The sequence below is a fragment of the Pan paniscus genome, chromosome 5, assembly GCF_029289425.2.
Source record: "Pan paniscus chromosome 5, NHGRI_mPanPan1-v2.0_pri, whole genome shotgun sequence".
In the NCBI taxonomy this organism is placed as follows: Eukaryota; Metazoa; Chordata; class Mammalia; order Primates; family Hominidae; genus Pan; species Pan paniscus.
The window spans coordinates 58,007,077-58,029,925 of NC_073254.2; the positions used below are offsets into that span (position 1 = coordinate 58,007,077).

The window sequence follows — 22,849 nt, forward strand, 5'->3', positions numbered from 1 at the left end:
GGCTGTGCGATGCTACTGCCCCCTAGTGGTGCTTACTGGTAGTTCCAATTCCTCCCCTACTGCCGGCCCCAAGTGACTACAGCCACACGACAGGTTGTGGAGATCATAAAATCTTTTCCGAGCCAGCGGGTTGCAGCCAGAGCTGCCAAGTTCAAAGGCATTGCCGTGGGTTCAAGTGCCCCCCAAGGCTGTTGCTCAGTCACAGCTTCCAGAGCTTCCTTCCCACCACACTGCCAGGAGCTGCCAGAGCCCCCATGCAGCCCCTGACCCCAGTTCCCTCCCAAGTCCCAGGGCCCGACCCTGATATCTGGGGCAAGGTGCTCGGGACATAGATAAGTGAAATGGTGTGCAGAGGCCCAGTGGAGAGTCACATCTCGGTCTCAGCCAACAGACTGTCCCCTAGTCCTGACGTCATTAGCACCATCTGAGAGCTGGGATCTGTGGAAGGGCAGAGGAGTGTTCAGACCACCATTCCTTCCTCCAATGGGGACCACAGATAGGTGAGAGCCTAGGTTCTGCACACCCACTCTCCCTTGTCCCGAGCCTCTTCCAGACCTGGCTCTGATCAACCCTCTGGGTTCTTACCGCTGGGGCACATCCAGGAGCTGCTGCCTCTCTGGTGGGCAGCAGGCTCCCGCCCTCTCTCCCATTCCTGGGTGTCGCCAGCCCCTCCTGCCACTTCCTCCTCCTCCTCTCCCTCAGAGAGGAGGTCACAGATCTGTTGCTGCAGCTCTGGGCTAATGCTGTTCTCAGCCAACACCAGGCTCCGCAAAGCTGTGGGGTAATTTTCTACCATGTCCAGCAGGGTCTGAAGTGGGGAAGAATATGGAAAAGGATGAACACAGTTAAGGCAGGTCCTCAGACCCCAACCTGCCACGCCTTAGGTATGTCATCAGACACATAAGCTAACCTCCACCCCATCCCCTGGCCGTGCCCAAACATGACGACTTCCCACCTGAGCTGACTGGTTGGTGAGCCCTGTGCCCTCCAAGTCTAGCACCTCTAGGGTACGACTAGAGGCCACAGCTACAGCCAGCATTCCTGCCACATGGTCACCTGGGGAGACAACACACGTGCACACATTCATACACATGCCTGCTAATCCTTACAGATAGCTTCCCCATTGCCTTAACAACTTTAGATACTAATCCCTGGCCAAGGAAACATGGACAATTGGTGGTGGTCAGGAAGGGATCGTTGTGATTGGTGAGTGAAGGCACGAAGCAAGTTAGGCCCACGGGTGGTGACTGATGCTTTGATCTATTTATTGGTCACCTGGTCCTCCACAAAGCTATCTCCTTGACCCCTGGGGGCTCGCCTTTCTCTTCCCTCTCCCAGTGTACGGGTTACCATGTCAACTGTTGGTCCCAGGCTCTTGGATAGGGCATGAGGCAGTGACAGCCCAAGGGGGTATTCTTGAGCCTCACCCAGGGGGTTGTAATCCAGATTGAGGACGCGGACCTGGGAGCTGTGGGCCACGGCAATGGCGAGGCGGCTCCAGCCCTTAGGGGTGATGCCAGGGTTGGCACTCAGCGTTAGCTCCTTCAAGCCTGGGCAGCATCATAGCAAGAAACCAGAATAGGGAGGGTTAAGCCCTCCTCCAGCCCTTCCCCACCATCCCTGAGTCTCTGGGGTGTCCCTAGTGGCTGGGCACCACCTTACCCCCACCATAGAGGTCAAGAGCCATTAAGGAGGCCCATGCTTCCTCTGCCTGCCCCAGCCTGGATTCCTGAGTCTCCATGCTGCCCCCCGTCCTGCCCCTTCCTGAGAGGAGTAGAAAGATGTTCTCACCCACATCATCAGAGCTCTGGGGCCACACCCCCTTCCCTCTGCATTTCGATTTTCATCACTGCCACACTAGCCCAAGCCCTCAACAGGGTCCTGCTCACCAGATTTGGCCCCATCTGGGGGCAGGAGGCCACAGATGAGGTTGATGGCTTCATCACCCAGCATGCAGTCCCCCAGGTCCAGAGCCACGAGGGCAGGGTGGAGGGCCAGGGCTGGGTTCAGCAAGGCCAGCCCCGCATCTGTCAGGGGGCTCCCATGCAGGCTGGAGGAGAGTGAGAGAGCAGGGTTACTGCAGTCCTCGGCCCTATCTACATGGGAAAGGGACACTTTCACTTCTGTCAGCCCTAGGTATGGGGAGGGCACTCAGTCACAGCACTTGAGGGGCCTGGAAAAGGAGAAGGAAAGTTCTAGATTCTCAGGGAATACAGATAGAGGGAGAATTCGGTTTGTTTTCTGGGGCAGGGATCCAGGACATTGCACAGGGAGGGGCAGAGAAGGGGTGGGTGGGTGGTGGACCGGAACTCTGCAGTGGGCAGGGCTCTCGTCCCCACGGGGATATTCCCCCTTGGGAACCGAGGAGCTGCCCCAGTGAAGTAAATGCAGATGATTAGGTGGGGAGGTACGGCCCCCACCTCATGTCAGGAAGTGGTGGGTATCCCAACACGGGTAGGGTCGCGCGTGCAAAGTCCAAGCATGTGCTTGGAGGGTGCTGTGAAGGCATGGGCCGAGGCACTGTGTATGTGCATAAGGCATGTGAAGGTAGGATGGTACTGGAAGGAGTGTGGAGGAACAGGAGGTGCCAGGGGTGTATGGAAGGGTGCAGTGCCCGGGACCCCCTTGCGAGGGGGCGCACTCACAAGAGGGACTGGATGGAGCGGTTGGTCCGCAGAGCCTCAGCCAGCTGCTTGATGCGGCTGGGGCTGGACACGACGCCCAGGTTAAGGTTGAGCTGCGCCAGGGACGTGGCCCCGGCCAGGGCCCGGCAGATGCGGCCAAAGTCGCGGTCGCAGAGGCGGCAGCCGCGCAGTGAGAGCAGGCGCACGGCGTTGTCGCGAAGGCCGCGGCAGATGTCCCGCACCTCGGCGCCGGACAGCGGCTCCCCCGAAATCTGGATGGAGCTGGGCAGCATCGTGCCCACGGCTGGGCCTCCGGGTACGGGGCCGGAACGGAGGTTGGTGGGGCCGCGGGCGGGGCCGGGGATAGGGCCGGGGTCGGGGCCCCGGCAGGGGTCGCGGGCGGAGTGGGGCCGGGGGTGGAGGCGGCGGCTGTGGCGGAGGCTGCGGCTGCGGCGGAGGCTGCGGCGGGGGCGGAGAAGAGCTACCGGGACTGAGCCGGAGCCGGCCAGAGGTGCGGAGGCGTCCAGGGCGCGGGCCGGGCTGAAGTGGGGCGGCGCTGGGGCGGGGGCGGCCCGCACGGTCCGTGTCTGGGCGTTGGGGCGGGTGCGCGTTCCGGGGGTTGGGCAGGCGCTGCTCGGCGCTTGTCCTTGTCCCTCGCGGTCGCGGCGGCGGCGGCGGCAGCGGCAGCGAGTGGCTCAAGGGCTTCGGCTTACCGGTCTCGGCTAGGAGGCCGTACCCGCTCCCTCCTTCTCTGCTGCCCGGCTCCCCCCGACCACCCCGCGGGCCTGGCCGCACGGCTGGCAGAGAGAGCCTGAGGCGGGCGCCTGGCGGCAGCTCCGGCTCCAGCTCCAGAGAGCGAGCGGGCGGCGAGTTCCCATGGCAACGGTCGCGTCACCGCCGCTCGCCCCGCCCCCTGCCCGGCCAAGGCCACGCCGGCCCGCGAGGTTCGCGTACACTGGGTGGTTCGGGGCAAGGAGCTGGGAGCGATAGGCCGCTCTTCCCTTGGGAGTGGGGTCAGCCAGCTGGCAGAAGGAAGGCGGCAGGGCTGAGTGGGTAGGGCTGACGGGGAGCGGAATGGAGGCACGCCCCGTGGAGATGGCGTTGGGCACGGTTACTGGTGCTTCTGCCCATTCTTCCATCCTTCCCCGTTCCTAAGGTCCATACCCCCGCCGGAATCCAGGGCACTGTTCCCTCCTATTTGGAAGGCCCCAGGGCCCTTTCATCCGCGCCGCGCCTCGCCCCCGCCCCCCTGACTCGAGGCGCAGCGTGCGTGGTGATCCCGGCCCATGGGGACTTCCCCGCTTGCTCCTCGCCAAGATGGCGGCCTCATCAGGGAGGCCCCAGGGACCACGGCTGGGCAGAGCCAGCTTGAGCTGCTGGGGAGAAGGGTACCCCATAGGGTCCCTAGGGCAGGGGAGCCTCAGATAGATGCAAGGTCCTGGTGCCACACCTTCTCAGGTACGCAGGGCACTGTTGACATCTGAGGGTGTGTCCATGCCGCAAGACTGGGGCAGCCAATACAAAGAAGGTGCCAGGGCCAGGGCCCTGGAGCACTGGTGAGGACATGAAGGCGGCTGAGCCACACTGCACGGTGCAGGCGGTGCTGTCTCAACTTTGTCCTCTGGCCAGGGTGGTGGGGGACTCACTTGTGTAACGCAGGACAAATGAAGGGCACCTCTGTTAGTCCCTTTGTTAGGAGGAATAGATGCTGCTGACCCAGATTTACTAGTGTTAAGAAGATTATTTTACATAAAATATAATATTCAATATAGTGAAGGGAGGTCAAAGGCCCTATTCCCACTCTTAGCCACCTGAATTAACTTATTAAGTGGAGCAGATTAAAGAAGTGGTGGGGGTGGATGGTGCTATGTTAGGAGTGGTGGTTGGTTTTAAGAGGAAAGACAGAAGAACTAAAAGGAGCTGGCCCCAGTACCACCAGGGCAAAGCCAAATTTGGCTTCAATTAAGAGCTCCATAGGAAAATTATCAACACAATGCCCAGGTGCAGAAGATCCTTGTTTTGACACAGGGTTTAAGTCGGGATGTTCTGTCCAATTGTCACTGCTTCCTTGGCTTCCCAAGAGTGCAGCTGAGCCCAGACTCAAGCTGGCTGCAGTGTTCCATCAGGCTTATGGCTTTTGTGCTTGAGGCCTCCCTGCCGCTTCATGGGTCAGGTGTCATATTCAATCACTGCCTTCTATGTAGTCTGGCCTGTCCCACCTTTATCCTGCCTGAGTGAGGATATGAAGAAGGGAACATATGACATTACCATTGTTGACTGAGCAGGAAAGTATATAGGAAGTGGGATGACAGGGAGGACCACTGGATCAGCCGCTGCAGTTCCAGACTTCAATCAACATTTTAATTACCAAGTCTATATTTAGCAAGACAATGTGGGAGAGATAAAGAGGAAGGAAGGGGTAGGTGGTGAGGGGTTCTCAAAGGAGCTGACCCATTTTCTGCATTGGCTGCAGAGCCTTGCAGTCCTGGCCAGGAGTTCTTGGCCTTGTGCCTTTCAGAAGTGCCGACAGGCATCAAGGAGGTACTTACGCAGCTACAGCTCAGTGGCAGCTGCAAACCCCATCTACGAAACATGTCATCAGGACTGTCCTTTAATAGTCTTCCTCCTCTCTGCAGCTGCGGGAAAGAGGACTGGCCAAGAATTTCAGGTGGGGTCAGTGTGACTGCAGGGTCACCGCAACAGCTTTGGCTGTGGCGTTGAGGACGGTGGTGGGAAGCCGAGCAGCAGGGAGCATGGCAGGGATGTCTCTGGGGACCCTCTGGATGGGCGGGATGTTGGGGCCCTCCAGTGTGTCCAGGATCCCTGGAAGGAAGATGGAAGGTGAGCGAGGGTCAGATGGGCCCAGCCCACCGGCCATCATATCTAGCTTCTTGCTCTAGGCAGCTGCTTTCCCATTCTCCCCCACCCAGACCTTCCTGCCACTTACCCTCTACCACTTTGTGGTAGGCAAAATGCAGATAGAGCAGGAAGAGCATGTGTAGGGCAGCCAGGGTGCCACAGAGGAGCAGCCGCTGTGTGGGGCCCACGGTCCGAGACACCAACACTGCTACCTAGGGCCATGAGAATACAGCTCAAAGGGCCTGGCTCCAAAGTGAGGAGTGGGGACAAGACACCCCCACCCAGGGCAGAACCATCTTTGGGCTCTTCCCTCCCATTTAGGGCTCTTTGTGAGATGGACAGCTCCAGGCTGTCTTCCCCAACTCCCTGGGAGGACAGCCCACCCCTGGAAGCCTCTTGCCCAGCTTACCATGCGCAGTGTGGACAGTCCACCCACCAACAGCCAGAAGAGGTAGAAGAGGGCGTGGAGGTGGATATTATAGGTGATGAACAGGACAATGCAGTGCCCAAAGAGGCCATAGCCCTGGGAAGGAGGATGGTGGAGAGGAAAATCATTCAGGTTGGGCTGCTTTCTGGCCCCTCATGGGGACCCTGGGAAACACATGGTCCATTGGCCTACTCCTCCCATTCCAGGCTTTGGGGCCCCAGGACAGATGCCGACCAAGGCCTGGCTACTCTTTTTAACATCACTCTTGCCCACCACACCTGGCTCCTTACCAGCAGTGCCAACATCTGCAGCATGGTGATCTGGGCGTTGCACAGGTAGGCAAGGAAGTAAATGAAGGATGAGACTCCCAGCCAGTAGCCGAAGCAGGTGCCAATGGCTGTGCCCATCAGGGTGCCCTCCCGCTGTGGGGTGAAGGCTCTATTTAGTCCTAGGAGGCCTCTGATCTCAGCCTCACCTAGGGCCTTCCGCAGGGGCTGTTCCTGTCTCACTCCACCATCGTACCTCAGGCAGCTTTCAACCTAGTGCAGCCACCCCCCCAAAGTTGTCTGTCCTGCTTACGATAATAGTGTCAGACGTCTTCATCCCATGGAGTAGGATAGCAACCAGAGTGAAGACCAGCATGAGAGGTCCATAGAGTTCACCTGCAATTTTCTGTCAATATACCAATTCATTCAGGCTGGAGGGTACAACAGCTCATCTGTTTATGGCTTCCCAGGATTTGCCTGGTGGTCCCACCCTCTGCCCTGGTGCTTCCCCCGGCTCTCCAGACATGCCACCCTCTATTCACCTGGGGGAAGTTGACCATCTTGATAGGGATCATGGACTCCAGGAGCCTGGGAGAGGAGAGGAGAGATTAAAGCAAAGGCAGCACAAGGCCATGAGGTTCTGGAGGGCAAGGCCTGAATTTTATTCATCTCTAACTCCAGGGAATGGGGCCTGGCCTAGAAGACATGTTGGATGACACGGCAGAACAGGGTAGTAAAGACAGATAGGGAATGAGGAAATCATTTCCTTGCCCCTAAAGTTACTTCCAGGAAGGACAACCCTCTGAAACTTAGCTGACTGAAACAGCAGCTATATGGAGAACTCAGCCCTACTGGGCCTTGAAGGAGGGCCCGACCATGTATCCGTCTGCCCCCTCCCCTTGAAAAGACAGGCAGGCTGGGCGTGGTGGCTCACGCCTGTAATCCCAGCACTTTGGGAGGCCGAGGCAGGCAGATCACAAGGTCAGGAGTTTGAGGCCAGCCTGGCCAATATGGTGAAACCCTGTCTCTACGAAAAATACAAAAAATTAGCTGGGCATGGTGGCGGGCGCCTGTAGTCCCAGCTACTCAGGAGGCTGAGGCAGGAGAATTGCTTGAACCTGGGAAGCGGAGGTTGCAGTGAACCGAGATCGTGCCACTGCACTCCAGCCTGGGTGACAGAGTGCGACTCCATCTCAAAACAAAACAAAACAAAGACACGACAAGACAGGCAGACCTCAGCAGAGAGTACCCAGAATTCAGGGCTGTAATGAGGAAGCCCTGGGAAAAGTCTAGCCGGCTAGATGGAAAGTTTAGAATGAAAGGTGTTACTGAGGAAATAGTAAAAACGCCTCCTCTTCCTGCTTATCTGTGCCTCCAGGCACTTTCGAGTACTTTCTTGAAAAACATATGTGAAGTGGTATGAAAATTTAGTCACTTCCCTCTTCTCTCAAGTGGCTAGCTCCTAATCATACCTGGGATTTTAGCTAGATTTTACTTCCTCTGGGAAACTTGTCCTGTCCCACCCACCAACCTGCTTTGGCTCACATATCCCTCCTGTGTGCCCCATCATAGAATGAGTACTGTACTGTAACTGCACTCAAGAGCAAGGCTCCCATCTATCTTCACCACTGAACCAGATACGATTAGTTTAGCGTCTGGCACAGAGCAAATGCTTAATAAATACTTGCTGAGTGGTCCTGGGTATTTGATTAGCATTGATTAAAGGATGAACAAAAAAACCAAGCCAGGATTAAATCTAGTTCTTGAAAAGTCACTCAAAAACTATGCCCTGATATTTTGATTCTGAGACTGTTCTGGTGCTGGGAATAAAAAGATAAACAAGACAGAGCCTGCTTTTGAGATGCTGTTGGTCTCTGGAAGGAAGATTCCAGGAATAAGAAAGGATAGCAGTGGTGAAGTGCTGTCTATTAGAGGCAAGCGCAGAGTTCTTTTTTTTTTTTTTTTTTTGAGATGGAGTCTCACTCTGTTGCTCAGGCTGAAGTGCAGTGGCACGATCTCGGCTCACTGCAAGCTCCGCCTCCGCCTCCCAGGTTCATGCCATTCTCCTGCCTCAGCCTCCCGAGTAGCTGGGACTACAGGCACCCGCCACCACACCCGTCTAATTTTTTTTGCATTTTTAGTAGAGACAGGGTTTCACCGTGTTAGCCAGGATGGTCTCGATCTCCTGACCTTGTGATCTGCCCGCCTCGGCCTCCCAAAGTGCTGGGATTCCAGGCGTGAGCCACCACGCCCGGCTGGCAAGCAGAGTTCTATAGGAACACCAGGAGAGAACAAACTGGGGATGGGATTGAGGAATGTGGAACAGAGGAAGTGACATCTGAGGTAGGTTTTGAGGGAAGATGAGTAGTCAGTTAGATGGAAAAGAAGAGGAAGATGGTGTGCTATTATTACTTGTTTCAGTGACAGGTGCAGTGATGAGAGGTGATGGGGTCATGAAGACGGGGAGCCCACTAGAGCCCAGGGCTTGAAATCTGATTGTAGTGTGCACGAAGGTCTAGGTGTTAGGAGGGAAGCTTCTTCAAGAGAAGGCTCCTCACCTGCTTCGCACCTGAGCAGGCTCCACATCAAAGTAGGGTCTGAGGATGTCGATGTTGGCGTACAAGCTGAAGGCCCTGGAGGCTTGTCTTTTCCCAGCCTGCCACATCTGAAGTAAGGAAGATGGGCATAGGTATTGTGGTACTGTTGGTTCTAGATCCTGTTGCCTATTTTCCGTTTGATTTCTACATGGTTCTAACTGGACAACCTGGGGCGAACATCACCAACACCAATTCCAGAACACGGGACATACCTAGGTCTACTTTTCTACCTGCAGAGGATTCAATCTTGCTTACCTGATCTGCCACCTGCCGGCTCAGCTGTCCCTTAAAGCCCTTCATGCCCAGGAACTCTCCATCCTCCTCTTCAGCAGCAGCTGCATCAGCTGCATCAGCGTCTACTTCTTCCTCGCGCAGGCGCTGATGCAGCTCACCCATATCCTCGAAGCTAGAGCCTGAGGTATCATCCATGTTCTCCATGTCAATCACAGCTGAGCCTCCGCCCTGTGAAGACAATGGCTCCTAGAGTGCAGGACTTTTCTGTTCCATCCATTAAGTCCTCTGCTCATCCCAGGGTTTAGGGCTTTGTTCTTCCACTGCTGAGGATACGGCTTGGAATCACTACAGATCATGCCACTCCATTCCCCCTCATATGCTCTCAGAACGCCTGGTTTCTAGCTTTGGCTATCTTTTCTAGCCTGGGAAACCTACTAGTCTTCCATTCATGTCTTTCTCCTACGTTACCTATCAAAGACTAAAAGGCTGAAAAAGTACCCATTTCCTTCTTTCCTAAGCCCCAAACAAAACTATACACATAGTATGTTTCCAGCGAATGCCAGTGAATCCCACCCAACCCCACTCCATGCCTGACCCCGACCAACCTCCTAACTTGTTCCAAGAATACCTTCTTCCTAATGCCTCGGGCGGGCCCTGAAACCCGAGATCCTCAGGCTGGAGTACTAGTCTGGCCCTTTCAGGTCAATGTTAATCCCACTGACTTTAGTGTGCACGAAGACCCAAAGAAGAGAGTTTTGTAAATGGAGCGGACTTCCAGGCCCAGAGGGGGAATCCCCAAGACACTTCTGGACATCGCCGGCCCTCCGGTTGCTGGCAGCTGGTGCCTTGGGGCCATTACCTGGATGTTTTCTTCGAACCCTCCCCATTCCGGGCCAGCTCCATTTCGGGCGCCGCCCGCCGGCGCCGCTGTAGTTGCCATGTCCCTTGAGGGCTCCCGTCGCTGAAGCCCGCGCTAGCCCCGCGCGCGGAGTGGGCAAGATCTGGGCCTCCGGGAGGTAGACGTCCAGGGTCGAAGAGAGGTGGGATCGGCCGGAACACAAAAAGGAGAAGCCCGGATGTTTGGACAAAACCAACTTCCGGAAGCTGGGGACGTGGACGGGGGCGGGGCAAAATCTCGCGATATTTAAGATTCCAGGAGGCGGCGCGTTGCCACGGAGACGGAGCAGGACTACTAGGACGCACGCGCGAGATAGAACCTCTAGTCTCGTGGAGAGATTGAAGATGGCGGCTTCTCAGGCGGTGGAGGAAATGCGGAGCCGCGTGGTTCTGGGGGAGTTTGGAGTTCGCAATGTAAGCCTTGTGGCCTTGAGCTCGGGCGGGAGGAATGAGAGCGGAACAGGGATGGGTCTTGGGATTGGCGTGGGGATAGCCGTGGGCTCACTGTCCCTTCGTGGACAAATTCGTCCCTTTGCTCTAGGTCCATACTACTGACTTTCCCGGTAACTATTCCGGTTATGATGATGCCTGGGACCAGGACCGCTTCGAGAAGGTAAGTGGGGCCGGAGTTGTCTGGGGAGGGTTATGAAGGCCAGACCCTGTGGTCTGAGCAGCCTGTGTCTGTCTCAGAAGCTGCTCTTGGGGGTCGCTCCGTTTGTAAGTTTGTTGAGCAATGTGCTAGACGCTCCGTTTACAGGCCAAATTAGACACGGTTTCTACCCAGTTCTGCAAAGATGTTCAGTCTTGTTGAGGAATGGTGTGTATAAACAAGTGAATCTAGTGTAATATGGTGAAGGTGGTTGATAGCGATGAAGACGGCAGGTTGGGGTGGGGAGCATTCCGCTGAGACCAGGAAGAGGGGCGGAGAGGTACTTAACATTTCAAGAGGAGGCGACATCTCAATTGAGCCTTGAATGGTAAGTAAAAAAGAACAGGAGTTAAATTATGAAGGGTTTGTTTCAAGTCAGTGAAGTTCAGGATATACAGGTTTTGTGTGTATTTAGTCTTTTGTATTGTTTCACTTAGCTTAAAATAAGGGTTAAAATTGCATTTAAATAGATTACTGAATGTTACCGTTTAGGCAACTGACCTTTGCGTGCAGCTTATAAACATGATCTGTAAATCAGTGCTTGGGAAAATTTTACTTTTTTAACCTGTTGATACAAGGAATAAAGTATGAACAATGAAAAAGGTTAATGCTTGAAAAAAAATTATGGCTTGTGTGAAGTGTGCTCCGGGAATGTCCAAGTAGTTCTGGCATGAGTGGTAGGCAAGGTTGAAGTGTGTCTTGGGCACTGTTGATGATAGGGAGATTGAATAGTTCTTAAGCAGACATGATGAGATTTGCAACCTTGATGCCTGGGAGGGAATGAGTTTGAGGAGGATCATATGGAGCAGGCAGATCTGTTGTAAGGGAAGCTGAGGTTGAAGACATGAACTAAGACTGATGGTAGAAATAGAGCAAAGGTAGAATAGAAGGTAAATTTATGATTGCTTTGGTAAAGGCTGTGGGGGTAGCATAAAATGACTTTTTGGCTTGGGAACTGCTTTGATGCATTGTGGTATCATTTACTGAGAGGAGAAATGGGTCTGGGGAACGGGAATGATGATGCATTGTTTTCTGCATGTGGAGAAATCTAGCAGGCTAGAAGACTGTATGCTTGAAATGAGATCAGAAGTGAGATAACATTTTGGGAGTTGTCAGAACAGATAGTTGCTAAAACTGTTAGTACAGTTAAGGTGACCTGGGAGAGAGACAAGAACCTGGCAAATTTAGAGATGGGTGGAAGTCGATCATCAGAGAAGGAAGAAGAGTGGAGCTCAGAGCTCAGAAACCAGGGGAATAGTTCAAAAAAGGAGGGGATTTTTTTCTTTGCTTTTCATGCGGCACTCTTATGTCCCAGGCTGGAGTGCAGTGGCGCGATCTTGGCTCACTGCAACCTCTGCGTCCCGGGTTCAAGCAGTTCTCCTGCCTCAGCCTCCCGAGTAGCTGGGACTACAGTCATGCGCCACCATGCCCAGCTAATTTTTTGTATTTTTAGTAGAGACGGGGTTTCACCATGCTGGCCAGGCTGGTCTCAAACTCCTGACCTTGTGATCTGCCCGTCTCAGCCTCCCAGAGTGCTGGGATTATAGGCGTGAGCGACTGTGCCGGGCCAGGAGGGGGTTTTTTAATCAATGCCAAGCATAACAGAAGTCTAGTAAGAGGACTGAGTAGTGTCAACAAGACTAAGCACTATGGTAGTTTCTGTTTTTCAGTAGAATAGCTTCTGTGGATGGTTTGGTTGGAAGCCATATTGCATAAGGTTTTAATGAATGGACGACAAAAATGGAGACTTTTCATGAAACTTAAAACACTGGGCGAGATAGAATATTTAATAAGAGACATTTGGGCAAAGGGAGGTTTTTGGACGAGAGGATAATACTTGAGGGAATTATCTAAGGGGGAGGTATGAAGAGATATTACACAGAGAGCAGGTTTCACTTAAATGTTTTTCCTGTCCCTCTAGAATTTCCGTGTGGATGTAGTACACATGGATGAAAACTCACTGGAGTTTGACATGGTGGGAATTGACGCAGCCATTGCCAATGCTTTTCGACGAATTCTGCTAGCTGAGGTATTGGCAGGCATGGTGACAAGGCTGGAGTTGCTTTGGGAACTGCACTGACACCTCACTTGGAGAATTAAGTGTCTCAAGCTGTCCTTCCCTCCTTAATTTTCCTGGAATTTTGCTGAGCATTTTACCTTCTCATTCTTTGTAAATTTCTCATTAAACATTCTAGGAAGAGAGATAGCTCCCTACCTCTGGAGGTTGGGGTTACGGGGATAGGTAGGGGGTCTGTTGGGTTTTTGCAGATAAGTGGTTATTTTTCCTTGGGCAGGTGCCAACTATGGCTGTGGAGAAGGTCCTGGTGTACAATAATACATCCATTGTTCAGGATGAGATTCTTGCTCACCGTCTGGGGCTCATTCCCATTCATGCTGATCCCCGTCTTTTTGAGTATCGGAACCAAGGTGAGAAAATGAAATTTTGGGAGAAGTGGACTATCTGGGTTCAAATCCTGGTTGACTGTGATGTTGGGTAAGTTACTTATCTTTGTACATCAGTGTCTTTCATCTGTGAGAACACTTGCCTTGTCTCCCAAGTTTGCCATAATTAAATGGGAAACACGTAAAGCATTCAGCATAGTGCTGGCACTCAGACGTTTACTAGTTCTTAGGAGCTCCCTCCATTTGTGCAGGAGATGAAGAAGGCACAGAGATAGATACTCTACAGTTTCGTCTCCAAGTCAGATGCACTCGGAACCCCCATGCTGCTAAAGATTCCTCTGACCCCAACGAACTGTACGTGAACCACAAAGGTGAGTAGTGGTAGGGTGAGGAAGAGGCCCCACCTGTGGGTAGCTGCTAGTTTTAGGGACTGAGATCTTCTGACATGTTTTTCCTCCAGTGTATACCAGGCATATGACATGGATCCCCCTGGGGAACCAGGCTGATCTCTTTCCAGAGGGCACTATCCGACCAGTGCACGATGATATCCTCATCGCTCAGCTGCGGCCTGGCCAAGAAATTGACCTGCTCATGCACTGTGTCAAGGGCATTGGTGAGAACCCTGTGTGCCTTCCTGGGAAGGGGGATAGTTCGGTTGCAGTGGGGCAAGCTGACTAGGGAACTCAGCTGAGATATTCCCGGCAGGTAGAAAGCCAAGAGGGTTGTGCTTTTGCTGTTAGTAGCTTAGGAGGAGTATTCTTCCTAACCCTAGAAGGGTTTCCTATAGGCATGTTCCCTCTTCCTCTCCAGGCAAAGATCATGCCAAGTTTTCACCAGTGGCAACAGCCAGTTACAGGCTCCTGCCAGACATCACCCTGCTTGAGCCCGTGGAAGGGGAGGCAGCTGAGGAGTTGAGCAGGTGCTTCTCACCTGGTGTTATTGAGGTGCAGGAAGTCCAAGGTATGGTATTTGGGATGCTGTTCAAGTTAGGAACTAAATTATATTTTCTTTGAAGGTGACAGAAATAAAAACCCTGGGCTCCTAAAAGTATAACATGGTTTGCTACCAAGTGGCAAATTAGAAAAAAGAATAAAAAAACATGGTTTGTTCTCATTAGGTAAAAAGGTGGCCAGAGTTGCCAACCCCCGGCTGGATACCTTCAGCAGAGAAATCTTCCGGAATGAGAAGCTAAAGAAGGTTGTGAGGCTTGCCCGGGTTCGAGATCATTATATCTGTGAGTATGAAGTGGTGAGATGAGTGGGCAGTGCTCTTTGGTGCTGCAGCTTCCTTCCAGTCTAGATGTGAAGTTTATGAGTAAGTTTTACAGGCAAGCCCTGCCTAGACTAAAGTGTCTCTTTGGTCCCCAGTCTCTGTTGAGTCAACGGGGGTGTTGCCACCAGATGTGCTGGTGAGTGAAGCCATCAAAGTACTGATGGGGAAGTGCCGGCGCTTCTTGGATGAACTAGATGCGGTTCAGATGGACTGAGCTTGGATGCTTCTGAGGCAAGCTGAAGCTTTGGGTTCTGACTGACCCACCCTACAGGACTGCTGAACAGAGTCCAGTGTGACTAAGGATCCTGAGTTTTCTGGGACAATTCCAGCTTTAATCAATACATTTTGTTAAATGTGCCATAAAATGAGACTTTTTACGCCTTTATAAGGCCTTAGATGTAAATAAACTCACCCAAACAAAAAAACTTTTTGAGACTACTTCTGAGTTTGTTTTTTGAGACAGTCTCACTGTGTTGCCCAGGCTGGAGTGCAGTGGTGCAATCTCGGCTCACTGCAGCCTCCTCCTGGGTTCAAGCAATTCTCAGGAGGCTGAGGCAAGAGTAGCTGATGCTACAGGCGTGCACCACCACACCTGGCTATGTCTAATTTTTTGTATTTTTAGTAGAGACAGGGTTTCACCATGTTGGTCAGGCTGGTGTCAAACTCCTGACCTCAAGTGATATGCCTGCCTTGGGGCCTCCCAAAGTGTTGGGATTACAGGTGTGAGCCACCGCGAAAAACAGGGGGCCTCACTTCAGAACTGGTTTAGCATTTACCAATTAAGAACATCAGATGTGCACTCCAGCCCGGGTAACAGTGAGACCCTGTTTCAAAAACAACAGAAAGAACACCTCCTGAGAATTGGCAAATTAAGGTGGTTTCTGGGAGCACAGCCAAACCCTAGAAAAACATTCAAGCTAGAGTGAATGTGCCACTTCCACCTATCTCCTGGTTTACCAGGAAAGTTCATGTTGCTATTGACAGCTATTGACAGTAGCAATTCCTGTGGGCCAGGCCTAGCAGCCACACACGAAAGACACTGTGAGAATGGTATGGGCTGCCTAGTCTGGGTATGTCAGGAATAGAAATCCTTTTCTAACTGGCACACCATTTCAGAAAGCTTGAAAGACCAGATTCATCAGTCACATTTCTTCCTGTTTTAGTCCCGGGTGCTCATGAAGTAACCCTGGAGTATGTCACTGGTTTTAAGACTAGGTTGAAAAAGGCAGATGGGTCCCTTTCTGTACGAAACTGAGATTTTTACTGACATGCAGATGTGCTTTAGAGTTAATGTTTCTACAAAAAGTTTCTATAAACAATAGAAAATTTCTAGCATGAAGTCACAGGATGTTAAAAATATTACAATGCAATAAATACAACTACACCCTCCACAGCCCCAACCAGACAGGAATAGGCAGCTATCAGGTTTGGAGGGAAACACTCTTGAGATCGCCTTCACGATCCACAGAAACCCAGAGCACCACACAGGAAGAGGGAGCAACACAAGACTCCAACTTCTGCTTCCCCAGCTTTGCTTCTTCTCAATCTGACCCTGCCTGTGGCCCGCACCAGCTAAAAACTGTAGCTTCAGTCCACTTCGGCTCTCGTGGAAACCCTCTCGTCAGTGGACTGGATGGACAACAGGTCTGTTTTTGTGCAGAGCACATGGACACACTGGTTTCTGTATGGATTAACTCTGCCTTACGGCCAATAATAACCTCAGGGCCAGGTCCTGTATCCATGTCCTCTCTGTTTACAGGGCCTTTCAGTGACCTCTAGAATGGACTCACAGTACAGGTTGTGATGCGAAGGCATGTATTCTTTTGGAAATGGCCTTTGAGAAAAGTAACCAGGGACCTGAAAGACCATGAGATTGTGGAAGGCACCTGGACTTAGTCCTAGGAGAAGACCAGCGGCTTTGCTAGCTGCTCATCACAGATGTAGCCTAGTTGGTCTGTATTATCCTTGGATGACAATGGTGTCATGTGACACTAGGGTACTGTGGCTCTTGCGCCTGAGTGGACCTTGAGGCTGGGGAGGCCAGACTGAGGGGTCATTCATGGAAGGGCAAGATGTGTGAACTCTAAAGGGGATGTTAGCACTAAAGACTGCCCAGCCCTGGTCCTTGGAGGTACTATACTTGATACTGTGCCAAGTTTAGCAGTAGCCTGTACCATGGATCCCATCAGGTGACCAGATTCTTGCCCAAAGCAAAGTTGAGAGAACTGACCAAGTTCTCTTCAGCACTTAGCACCTAACCCAGACATGCCCCTTAGGGAGTGGGGAAAGTTTCCTGCCAGCCCAGCAGCAAAAGGGCTCAGTGGGAGTTGGAGTGGTCCAAGAGAAACTCTGGCACAAGTAGTTGAGGGCTGTGCTCTTGCTGCGAGCCTTGCTAGTCGCAGGGTTGGGCACAGCACCCTTAGTTACCATTCTGTACAGGTATGTGGCTGCACGGGGGTGGGAGGGCTTGTGGGAGAAGGGCTGCTCTGCTCTAGCTTTTCTTGGAAAAGCCAAATCTCCAAGTAGAATGGGAACTATCTGGGACATCTAGACAGAATAGTTTAAGCCCTAACTCCCTTTCTTGATACTTTAGTATAATTACTTCTGGTCCTGCACAGGGCCTGTTCTCTCCAGCTCCAGACCTGGATCTCTTTCCAGGCTGACAATGGTGGAAAGTGAGGTGGCAGTGCAAGAAGGGCCTAGAGATTAGCTACAAAGGGAAAGAAGAGATGACAAGAAAGGCCGAGGAAGGATGCCCAAAAGCTTGATTCAGGGTTCAAAGATGGTGGCCAGGCCACCCCCATCATTGTCCAGCACCTCCGTCTCCAGCATTGGCTTTGTTTTTTTGAAAAGTGAGGGAAGATTCTTGATGTGAACTTCTTTTCGGAACTGCTCTCCCAAGGGTTTCTGTGGAAAACAAATGAGAGAATTAATGCTGGGCCCTCAGTAGTAGTTAAAGATTCTCTTGGCCCGGCGCAGTGGCTCGCGCCTGTAATCCCAACACTTTTGGGAGGCCAAGGCGGGTGGATCACCTGAGGTCAGGAGTTCAAGACCAGCCTGACCGACATGGAGAAACCCCGTCTCTACTAAAAATACAAAAAAATAGCCAGACGTGGTGGTGCATGCCTGTAATCCCAGCTACTTGGGAGGCTGAGGCAGGAGAATCGTTTGAACCTGGGAGGCGGAGGTTGTGGTGAGCTGAGATCGCACCACTGCACTCCAGCCTGGGCAACAAGAGTGAAACCCCATCTCAAAAAAAAAAAAAAAAAAACTCACCATAATGGTCAATAACTACAGCTGGTTTATGGTTTGCCCATACACATGATTTAAGAAGGGGGTTGGGAGCACTAATGAAGGTGCATGACCTACCCCAATGCAACCAGCAATGAGGCGTTTGAATTGGTCCTTTCGGCGCTTGTCAGCCACTTTCTGCAGGGAGGGGTTTAAAAGCTTGCAGTCAAACTGGTCCAGTGAGTCCTTCTGTATTTCAGGGATTTGCTCCATTACAGCTCTTATCTCCAAGTACCTGGGGCGCTGATATCAGCAGGGATAAACTTACTGGATGTAGGTTTGGATATTGCCACCCTCCCCATTTCCTGCCACACCCATTTCTCAGAGATTGCACCAGCAATTTGGCAGGTGCCTGAATATAGGATAAGGCCCAAGAGACTAGGAGCAGACTGAGTGATGAAGCTGCAGCCATCCTTCCCCCATGCTTTCCCCACTCACCAGTGCCTCGTATATCTGGAAGGCCAGATGGACCAGGGAAGCCATGCACCCGTCGTGCTGCCCGTGCATCTGTAAGCCTTTCAGCACACTGGTGAAAAGCCACGTAACTGCATCTGCGAGCAGTGTCCCTGACAGCACCTGGGGAGACAACTGTGCTTTAGGGCCACAGGGGGCCTCTCTCAAGGCCTCAGCACCCCAGTTCTTCTGAATGATTTAGTCAATCTGCGTGACCCAAACCTTCCATGAGGGGCAGGTTGAAAAGGGGTGAATAACCATACTTGTTTGAGGAGAGGCCAGCAGAGCTGTGAGGTTGTCCTCTGGCAGGACAGAGTATCTTTCCAGGCCAGGGAATTGAAGGCTGTAATTAATAGCGCTGTACAAACATCCTAAACAGGAAAAGATGAAGAGTTACAATGGGAAAAGAAGCACAATTTTCTCTGATGATTATTACACATCAGGAGCCGGAGGGTTTTTTTTTTTTTCCTCCCCCCTCTAAAGATGGGTTTGTTTTGTTGCCCAGGCTGGTCTTGAACTCCTGGGCTCAAGCTATTCTCCCATCTAAGCCTCCCGAATAGCTGGGACTACAGGTGTGTGCCACCATGCCTGGCTTAGGAGCTGGAGTTTTAAATAGCTAAGCAGGAAAAATAAAAGAAGTGAGTTTACTTCCTCTATTTTTGTGTATTGCCAGTCAAAAAGAAAAAATCAAAATGTGAGAAAACCTGTATGTGTAGGATGGAGACAAAGCTCAGGCCTGGCTTGGGGAGGCTAAACACCAGGGATCTGCATCAGTGTGCCTACTATGTGTTTTCCTGAGAGCTCCTGCCTATGTTGGTATGGGAGACACCATGGCATTGCACCTTTTCCCTCGTTTTTTTCTGGGGCCTTTGGAACTAGGAACTTATGTAACAAAGGAGTATTACAAAAAACTCTTGATAGCACCATAGAGCAAGAAAAGTAAAAGGTGACTCCCCACCTGGGCAAGGAGTAAAGGTATCACCTGCTCCTTCTACCCACCTCATGCTTCATCAGACATTTGCCCAGGTCTGTAAGCTCTGCCATAGCTGAGGGGGTGACCTCTGTGGCCATCATTTCTTCATCTGTTATCAGAGAGTAGAATGTTAAGCTCCATCCTTTCAGAACAGAGAAGAATATCTTGTTCTGACAGAAGCGCAAAAAACAAAGCAAAGCTGAGTGTTCTAGGCTAAGTGGTGGCTAAGTAGTACTAGGAGCCCTCCCACCTCCACATAATAATGGCCCATGCCCATGGCTGATCTTCTAGAGATGCACTCAAGCTGTACATGAGGGAAACAGGAGCTTCTAGGCAGAAACACAAAATGCTGCAAATACTGAAGTTACTTTGTTGTTGGACAAATATTTGAGCATCCTTTCTACCAGACACTGATTTAGTTACTGGGGATAAAAGGTATAGGACAATAGGTCCCTTCCCTGATGGGAGTTTACATTCTAACATGGGAGATAGGTAAGAAAGGAATACATAAATAAAAACATAATGTTGGGTAGTGACAACTGCTATGAAGAAGAATAAAGCAGAGGAATACAGAGTAGCTGGGGTTGCATTTTTGATAGGTTGGTCATGGACGATCTCTGGGAAGAGGTGACACTGGAATGAAGCAAGAGAAAAGATCACATATACAGTTGGGAGGAAATCATCTGAGACAGAGGAAACAGCAAGTGCAAAGGCCTGGAGGTGGGAGTATGATGGAGGCACACAGCAAGAGGGCTGGTCCAGAGATGATAACTACATGTAGGGTGTCTTCTCCTCATCAGACTGCAAGGAAACTGACCTGGTTCAGAAGGAACAGTATTTAGGAGGCTAAGAGCAGAACTCCAAGGTCTCACAGGCTCACTTACCGTCTCCATCTGCTGGGGGAGCACTACTGTGGTCAGCACCCTTCTTTGAAACACAGCAAACCGCTAAAGCAAGAAAGCAGGGTTACTAGGTGAAGGGTGGGTATATACTACCACAACAGCCACCTCAGGCCTACTGATCCCAACCTGTCTCTGGCCAGGTGAGGAAGGAGGAAGATGGGGGTACCGTCCAAGGCACAAGAATTAGCTTCACCAATAGAAATAGAGGCATTCTGATGACCGAACTGTTTTGGTCCTTCAAGTTCAACTAGCTGAGAGAAAATTACAGAATTCTCTGAGAGTGAGTGACTAGGAAAGGATGCTTGATACATCCCTGGTCTACTTTGAATCTCAAACAAACAAAATGACACAGTAAAAATAAAAAGAAAATTAACAGCCTCCATGTCCAAGAATTTAAAACATTTCCCTATTTTGACAAAACTAGGAAGTTATTCCTAATGAATCCAAATTCCTTCTGCTATTTTTGTTCCCCCATATTCAGCTTGCAATTCATAAAGTATCCTTAGGTTGACTTAAGGACTGCCTTGCTTCTATCTAGTTATTTCTTTTGGATCTGTCAGTGTTGCTACAAACATGAACTTTTTTTTTGAGACGGAGTTTCACTCTTTCGCCAGGCTGGAGTGCAGTGGCATGATTTCGGCTCACTGCAGCCTCCGCCTCCCGGGTTCAAGCGATTTTCCTACCTCAGCCTCCTGAGTAGCTGGGACTACAGGCGTGCACGCCACTATGCCCAGCTAATTTTTGTATTATTAGTAGAAACAGGGTTTCACCATGTTGGCCAGGATGGTCTTGATCTTTTGACCTCGCAATCCACCATGCCCACCGCAAACATGAATCCTTTGCATTAGTCAGGCCTTCATGGAGTTGGCTGAGCGACCAGCTCTTCTTCCAGGAAAATTCTCTATAGCCCCAGTTTCGACATGCCACTTACTGATTAGGTCCATGACTTCTCGGGTTAACATCCTCACCAGTTGCTCCTCCAGCATCTCTTGAGACTCTGGGTTTTCATCTGCAGCCTCATCTTCTCCACTGCAGAAAACCAGGGGGCCAAGTTCCACAGGAGTGCAGAAAAGGAAGGACAAGGAAAGCAGCGACCCTAATCAGACTCTCTCTGACCACTTTCTTCTCCTTTGGGTCTTCGTTTTATGCAAAAGTTGGGAATGGACAGCAGTGATCCACTGAAGGACATTATTACTAGTGACTCTGTCCAGTTGGATAGACATTACAGAATCAAAATAAGTGAGTAAGGTAACAGTAGCCCCTATGAAGGCTGGATCTCAGAGTCTGCCTGCTGGTAACAGCCTGTCCAGACAAGCCATGTATCACCTAGGCTGAGAATGACTACAACCTACTGCTCTTCTACCCTGGGACAGCAGAATCCCTGCCCGCTTCCTTTTCCCACCCCAAACCTGGCTGCCAGCTCATCCACCAAGAAGAGTGGGTAGGTATCCCTTACCACAGCAGGCTCCTTTGGTTGATAACTTGCCATTTCTGAGAAAGCCTCTGGGAAAACACAAAGGAAATAAATACTAGAATTGGGGAAAGGATTAGAACACATAATATCTAAAGTCAAGTCCACTTCATGATTAAAATTAGCCAAGGATGATTCTAGGCATCAATGACCACCTCTGTAGACTCCACACCACAAGGTTAAAAAAAACATCTATGGTTTCTGTAACCTATCCCACATCCCTGATGAAGGTGGTATCTCAAACACCTCTTTGCTTGGAAAGAATTAACAACATTTTTAGAATTCCTGGGTCTCTAGACATACCTGTTCTCCACCCAGCTGGTCCCCCTGCTTAATTCTAGAGTAAGGATAACAGACCCAGCATTCCTGGCAAGGGTCTGTGAGCAAGCATTCCTCTTTTTACCTCTCCTTAGTTAACAGGAGGTTAGGAGCAGAATCTGCAACTGAAGCTGTCTTGTGGCAGTTAAATCAGTTTAGTTCTTTGGGGGCTGCTCGATCCTACAGCAAGGATAGTCAGCTGGGGTAGAAGCTCTGCCCAGCCGGTCTGGCAGGGCTAGTAGACAACACTTCTAGAAGCTCCTGACTTGCAAAGCTCAGAAATGGCCAGAGGCCTTAATAGTACTCTTTGCTTCCTGTTCCTGACTTATCTCTTACCATATGGAGGTAGGTGAAAAGAGGTCCGAGGATGGGGGATACCAGGGCTTCATAGTGCTCTGGGGGACAGAAGAGCACCAGAGGCTTTACAAAGACCCGTGCTGCAACAAGTTAAGAAATTTTAGTGCATAGGCACACATCTCTCACCTGCCAGGTGGTGGGTTGCACCCCTGGCAGAATCAATCCCTAAAGGATTTGCCAGATGTCAAAAATATCCTGTGTTAACAGTAAAAAATCTTAAAGTTCTTTTCCTAAAATCCTAAATGGCATTGATATTGAATTCCATTATACTCTTAGTTTAGCTGCATTTCCGTCAGGCTGCACATTATGGTCACTGGCCCAAAAAGTAGGAATAAAAAAATAGGAAGGAGGATATCCTTGTAACAAACTCTCCTTCACCATTCTCCTTATAATTTCAGGTAAGAAAGATTTGCCGGCTGCGGCGGCTCACACCTGTAATCCCAGCGCTTTGGGAGGCCAAGGCGAGTGGATCACGAGGTCAAGAGAGCGAGACCATCCTGGCTAACATGGTGAAACCCCGTCTCTACTAAAAAATACAAAAAAAAAAAATTAGTCGGGCATGGGGGCAAGCGCCTGTAGTCCCAGCTACTCGAGAAGCTAAGGCAGGAGAATGGTGTGAACCTGGGAGGCGAAGCTTGCAGTGAGCCGAGATCACGCTGCTGCACTCCAGCCTGGGCAACAGAGCAAGACTCCGTCTCAAAAAAAAAAAAAAAAAAAAAGAAAAGAAAGACAGAGATTCAACTATTAATAAGGGTCTGAATGAGAATGAAGTGTTAAAACTGCTGCTTCTGGCTGGGTGTGGTGGCTCAGGCCTGTAATTCTAGCACTTTGGAGGCTGAGGCAGGAGGATTACTTG

At 51.1% G+C, this 22,849-nt stretch overlaps 4 protein-coding genes across 7 annotated transcripts in view; 1 reads left to right on the forward strand and 3 right to left on the reverse strand.

Moving 5' to 3' along the window:
• Window positions 1-94: 94 nt before the first annotated feature.
• On the reverse strand, window positions 95-3,503 carry LRRC73 (leucine rich repeat containing 73). The gene is made up of 6 exons (XM_034962156.3): window positions 2,646-3,503; window positions 1,890-2,050; window positions 1,428-1,550; window positions 956-1,056; window positions 586-808; window positions 95-438 (listed from the first exon to the last, which is right to left on the reverse strand). The coding sequence occupies exons 1-6, from the start codon at window positions 2,915-2,917 to the stop codon at window positions 368-370; spliced, it is 951 nt and encodes a 316-aa protein (XP_034818047.1). The 5' UTR covers window positions 2,918-3,503; the 3' UTR covers window positions 95-367.
• POLR1C (RNA polymerase I and III subunit C) lies at window positions 2,830-22,717 on the forward strand. Of its 2 annotated transcripts, none has more exons than XM_034962154.2 (10): window positions 2,830-2,959; window positions 10,157-10,318; window positions 10,446-10,517; window positions 12,475-12,582; window positions 12,848-12,980; window positions 13,208-13,327; window positions 13,417-13,569; window positions 13,767-13,916; window positions 14,074-14,190; window positions 22,392-22,717. In XM_034962154.2, exons 2-10 carry the CDS (start codon window positions 10,250-10,252, stop codon window positions 22,496-22,498), a joined length of 1,029 nt encoding a protein of 342 aa, XP_034818045.1. In that variant the 5' UTR covers window positions 2,830-2,959; window positions 10,157-10,249; the 3' UTR covers window positions 22,499-22,717. The 2 variants fall into 2 exon arrangements, with proteins under 2 accessions (XP_034818045.1, XP_034818046.1); XM_034962155.2 differs by lacking the exon at window positions 22,392-22,717 and adding an exon at window positions 14,324-14,653.
• On the reverse strand, window positions 4,964-10,148 carry YIPF3 (Yip1 domain family member 3). 3 transcript variants are annotated; one of them, XM_003833253.5, is made up of 9 exons: window positions 9,867-10,148; window positions 9,029-9,235; window positions 8,735-8,841; window positions 6,719-6,764; window positions 6,490-6,582; window positions 6,201-6,332; window positions 5,893-6,006; window positions 5,572-5,695; window positions 4,964-5,447 (listed from the first exon to the last, which is right to left on the reverse strand). In XM_003833253.5, the coding sequence occupies exons 1-9, from the start codon at window positions 9,945-9,947 to the stop codon at window positions 5,299-5,301; spliced, it is 1,053 nt and encodes a 350-aa protein (XP_003833301.1). In that variant the 5' UTR covers window positions 9,948-10,148; the 3' UTR covers window positions 4,964-5,298. The 3 variants fall into 3 exon arrangements, with proteins under 3 accessions (XP_003833301.1, XP_008956994.1, XP_008956995.1); XM_008958746.5 differs by having other exon boundaries at window positions 9,029-9,327; window positions 9,867-10,080; XM_008958747.5 differs by having other exon boundaries at window positions 9,029-9,330; window positions 9,867-10,080.
• Window positions 15,467-22,849, reverse strand: part of XPO5 (exportin 5) — a 53,561-nt gene continuing 46,178 nt past the window's right edge. The window contains exons 24-32 of the mRNA XM_008958744.4: window positions 21,973-22,070; window positions 21,304-21,350; window positions 20,779-20,876; window positions 19,830-19,892; window positions 18,972-19,054; window positions 18,236-18,343; window positions 17,958-18,095; window positions 17,598-17,762; window positions 15,467-17,135 (exon numbers count right to left, since the gene is read on the reverse strand). Coding sequence (XP_008956992.2) covers window positions 16,998-17,135; window positions 17,598-17,762; window positions 17,958-18,095; window positions 18,236-18,343; window positions 18,972-19,054; window positions 19,830-19,892; window positions 20,779-20,876; window positions 21,304-21,350; window positions 21,973-22,070 — 938 coding nt within the window. The 3' untranslated portion in view covers window positions 15,467-16,997. The remainder of the gene's footprint in view (window positions 17,136-17,597; window positions 17,763-17,957; window positions 18,096-18,235; window positions 18,344-18,971; window positions 19,055-19,829; window positions 19,893-20,778; window positions 20,877-21,303; window positions 21,351-21,972; window positions 22,071-22,849) is intronic.

Coding starts and splice junctions, on each gene's coding strand:
- LRRC73 (XM_034962156.3), bottom strand. CDS start 2,917: ATGCTGCCCAGCTCCATCCAGATTTCGGGGGAGCCGCTGTCCGGCGCC. Junction 1,551..1,889: donor CCCAGATGGGGCCAAATCTG/GTGAGCAGGACC, acceptor GATGCTGCCCAG/GCTTGAAGGAGCTAACGCTG. Junction 439..585: donor CTCCTGGATGTGCCCCAGCG/GTAAGAACCCAG, acceptor GCCCTTCCACAG/ATCCCAGCTCTCAGATGGTG.
- YIPF3 (XM_003833253.5), bottom strand. CDS start 9,947: ATGGCAACTACAGCGGCGCCGGCGGGCGGCGCCCGAAATGGAGCTGGC. Junction 6,333..6,489: donor AGACGTCTGACACTATTATC/GTAAGCAGGACA, acceptor TTCACCCCACAG/CGGGAGGGCACCCTGATGGG. Junction 6,007..6,200: donor TGCAGATGTTGGCACTGCTG/GTAAGGAGCCAG, acceptor CCTCCTTCCCAG/GGCTATGGCCTCTTTGGGCA.
- POLR1C (XM_034962155.2), top strand. CDS start 10,250: ATGGCGGCTTCTCAGGCGGTGGAGGAAATGCGGAGCCGCGTGGTTCTG. Junction 10,319..10,445: donor GGGAGTTTGGAGTTCGCAAT/GTAAGCCTTGTG, acceptor CCTTTGCTCTAG/GTCCATACTACTGACTTTCC. Junction 13,917..14,073: donor TGAGGTGCAGGAAGTCCAAG/GTATGGTATTTG, acceptor TGTTCTCATTAG/GTAAAAAGGTGGCCAGAGTT.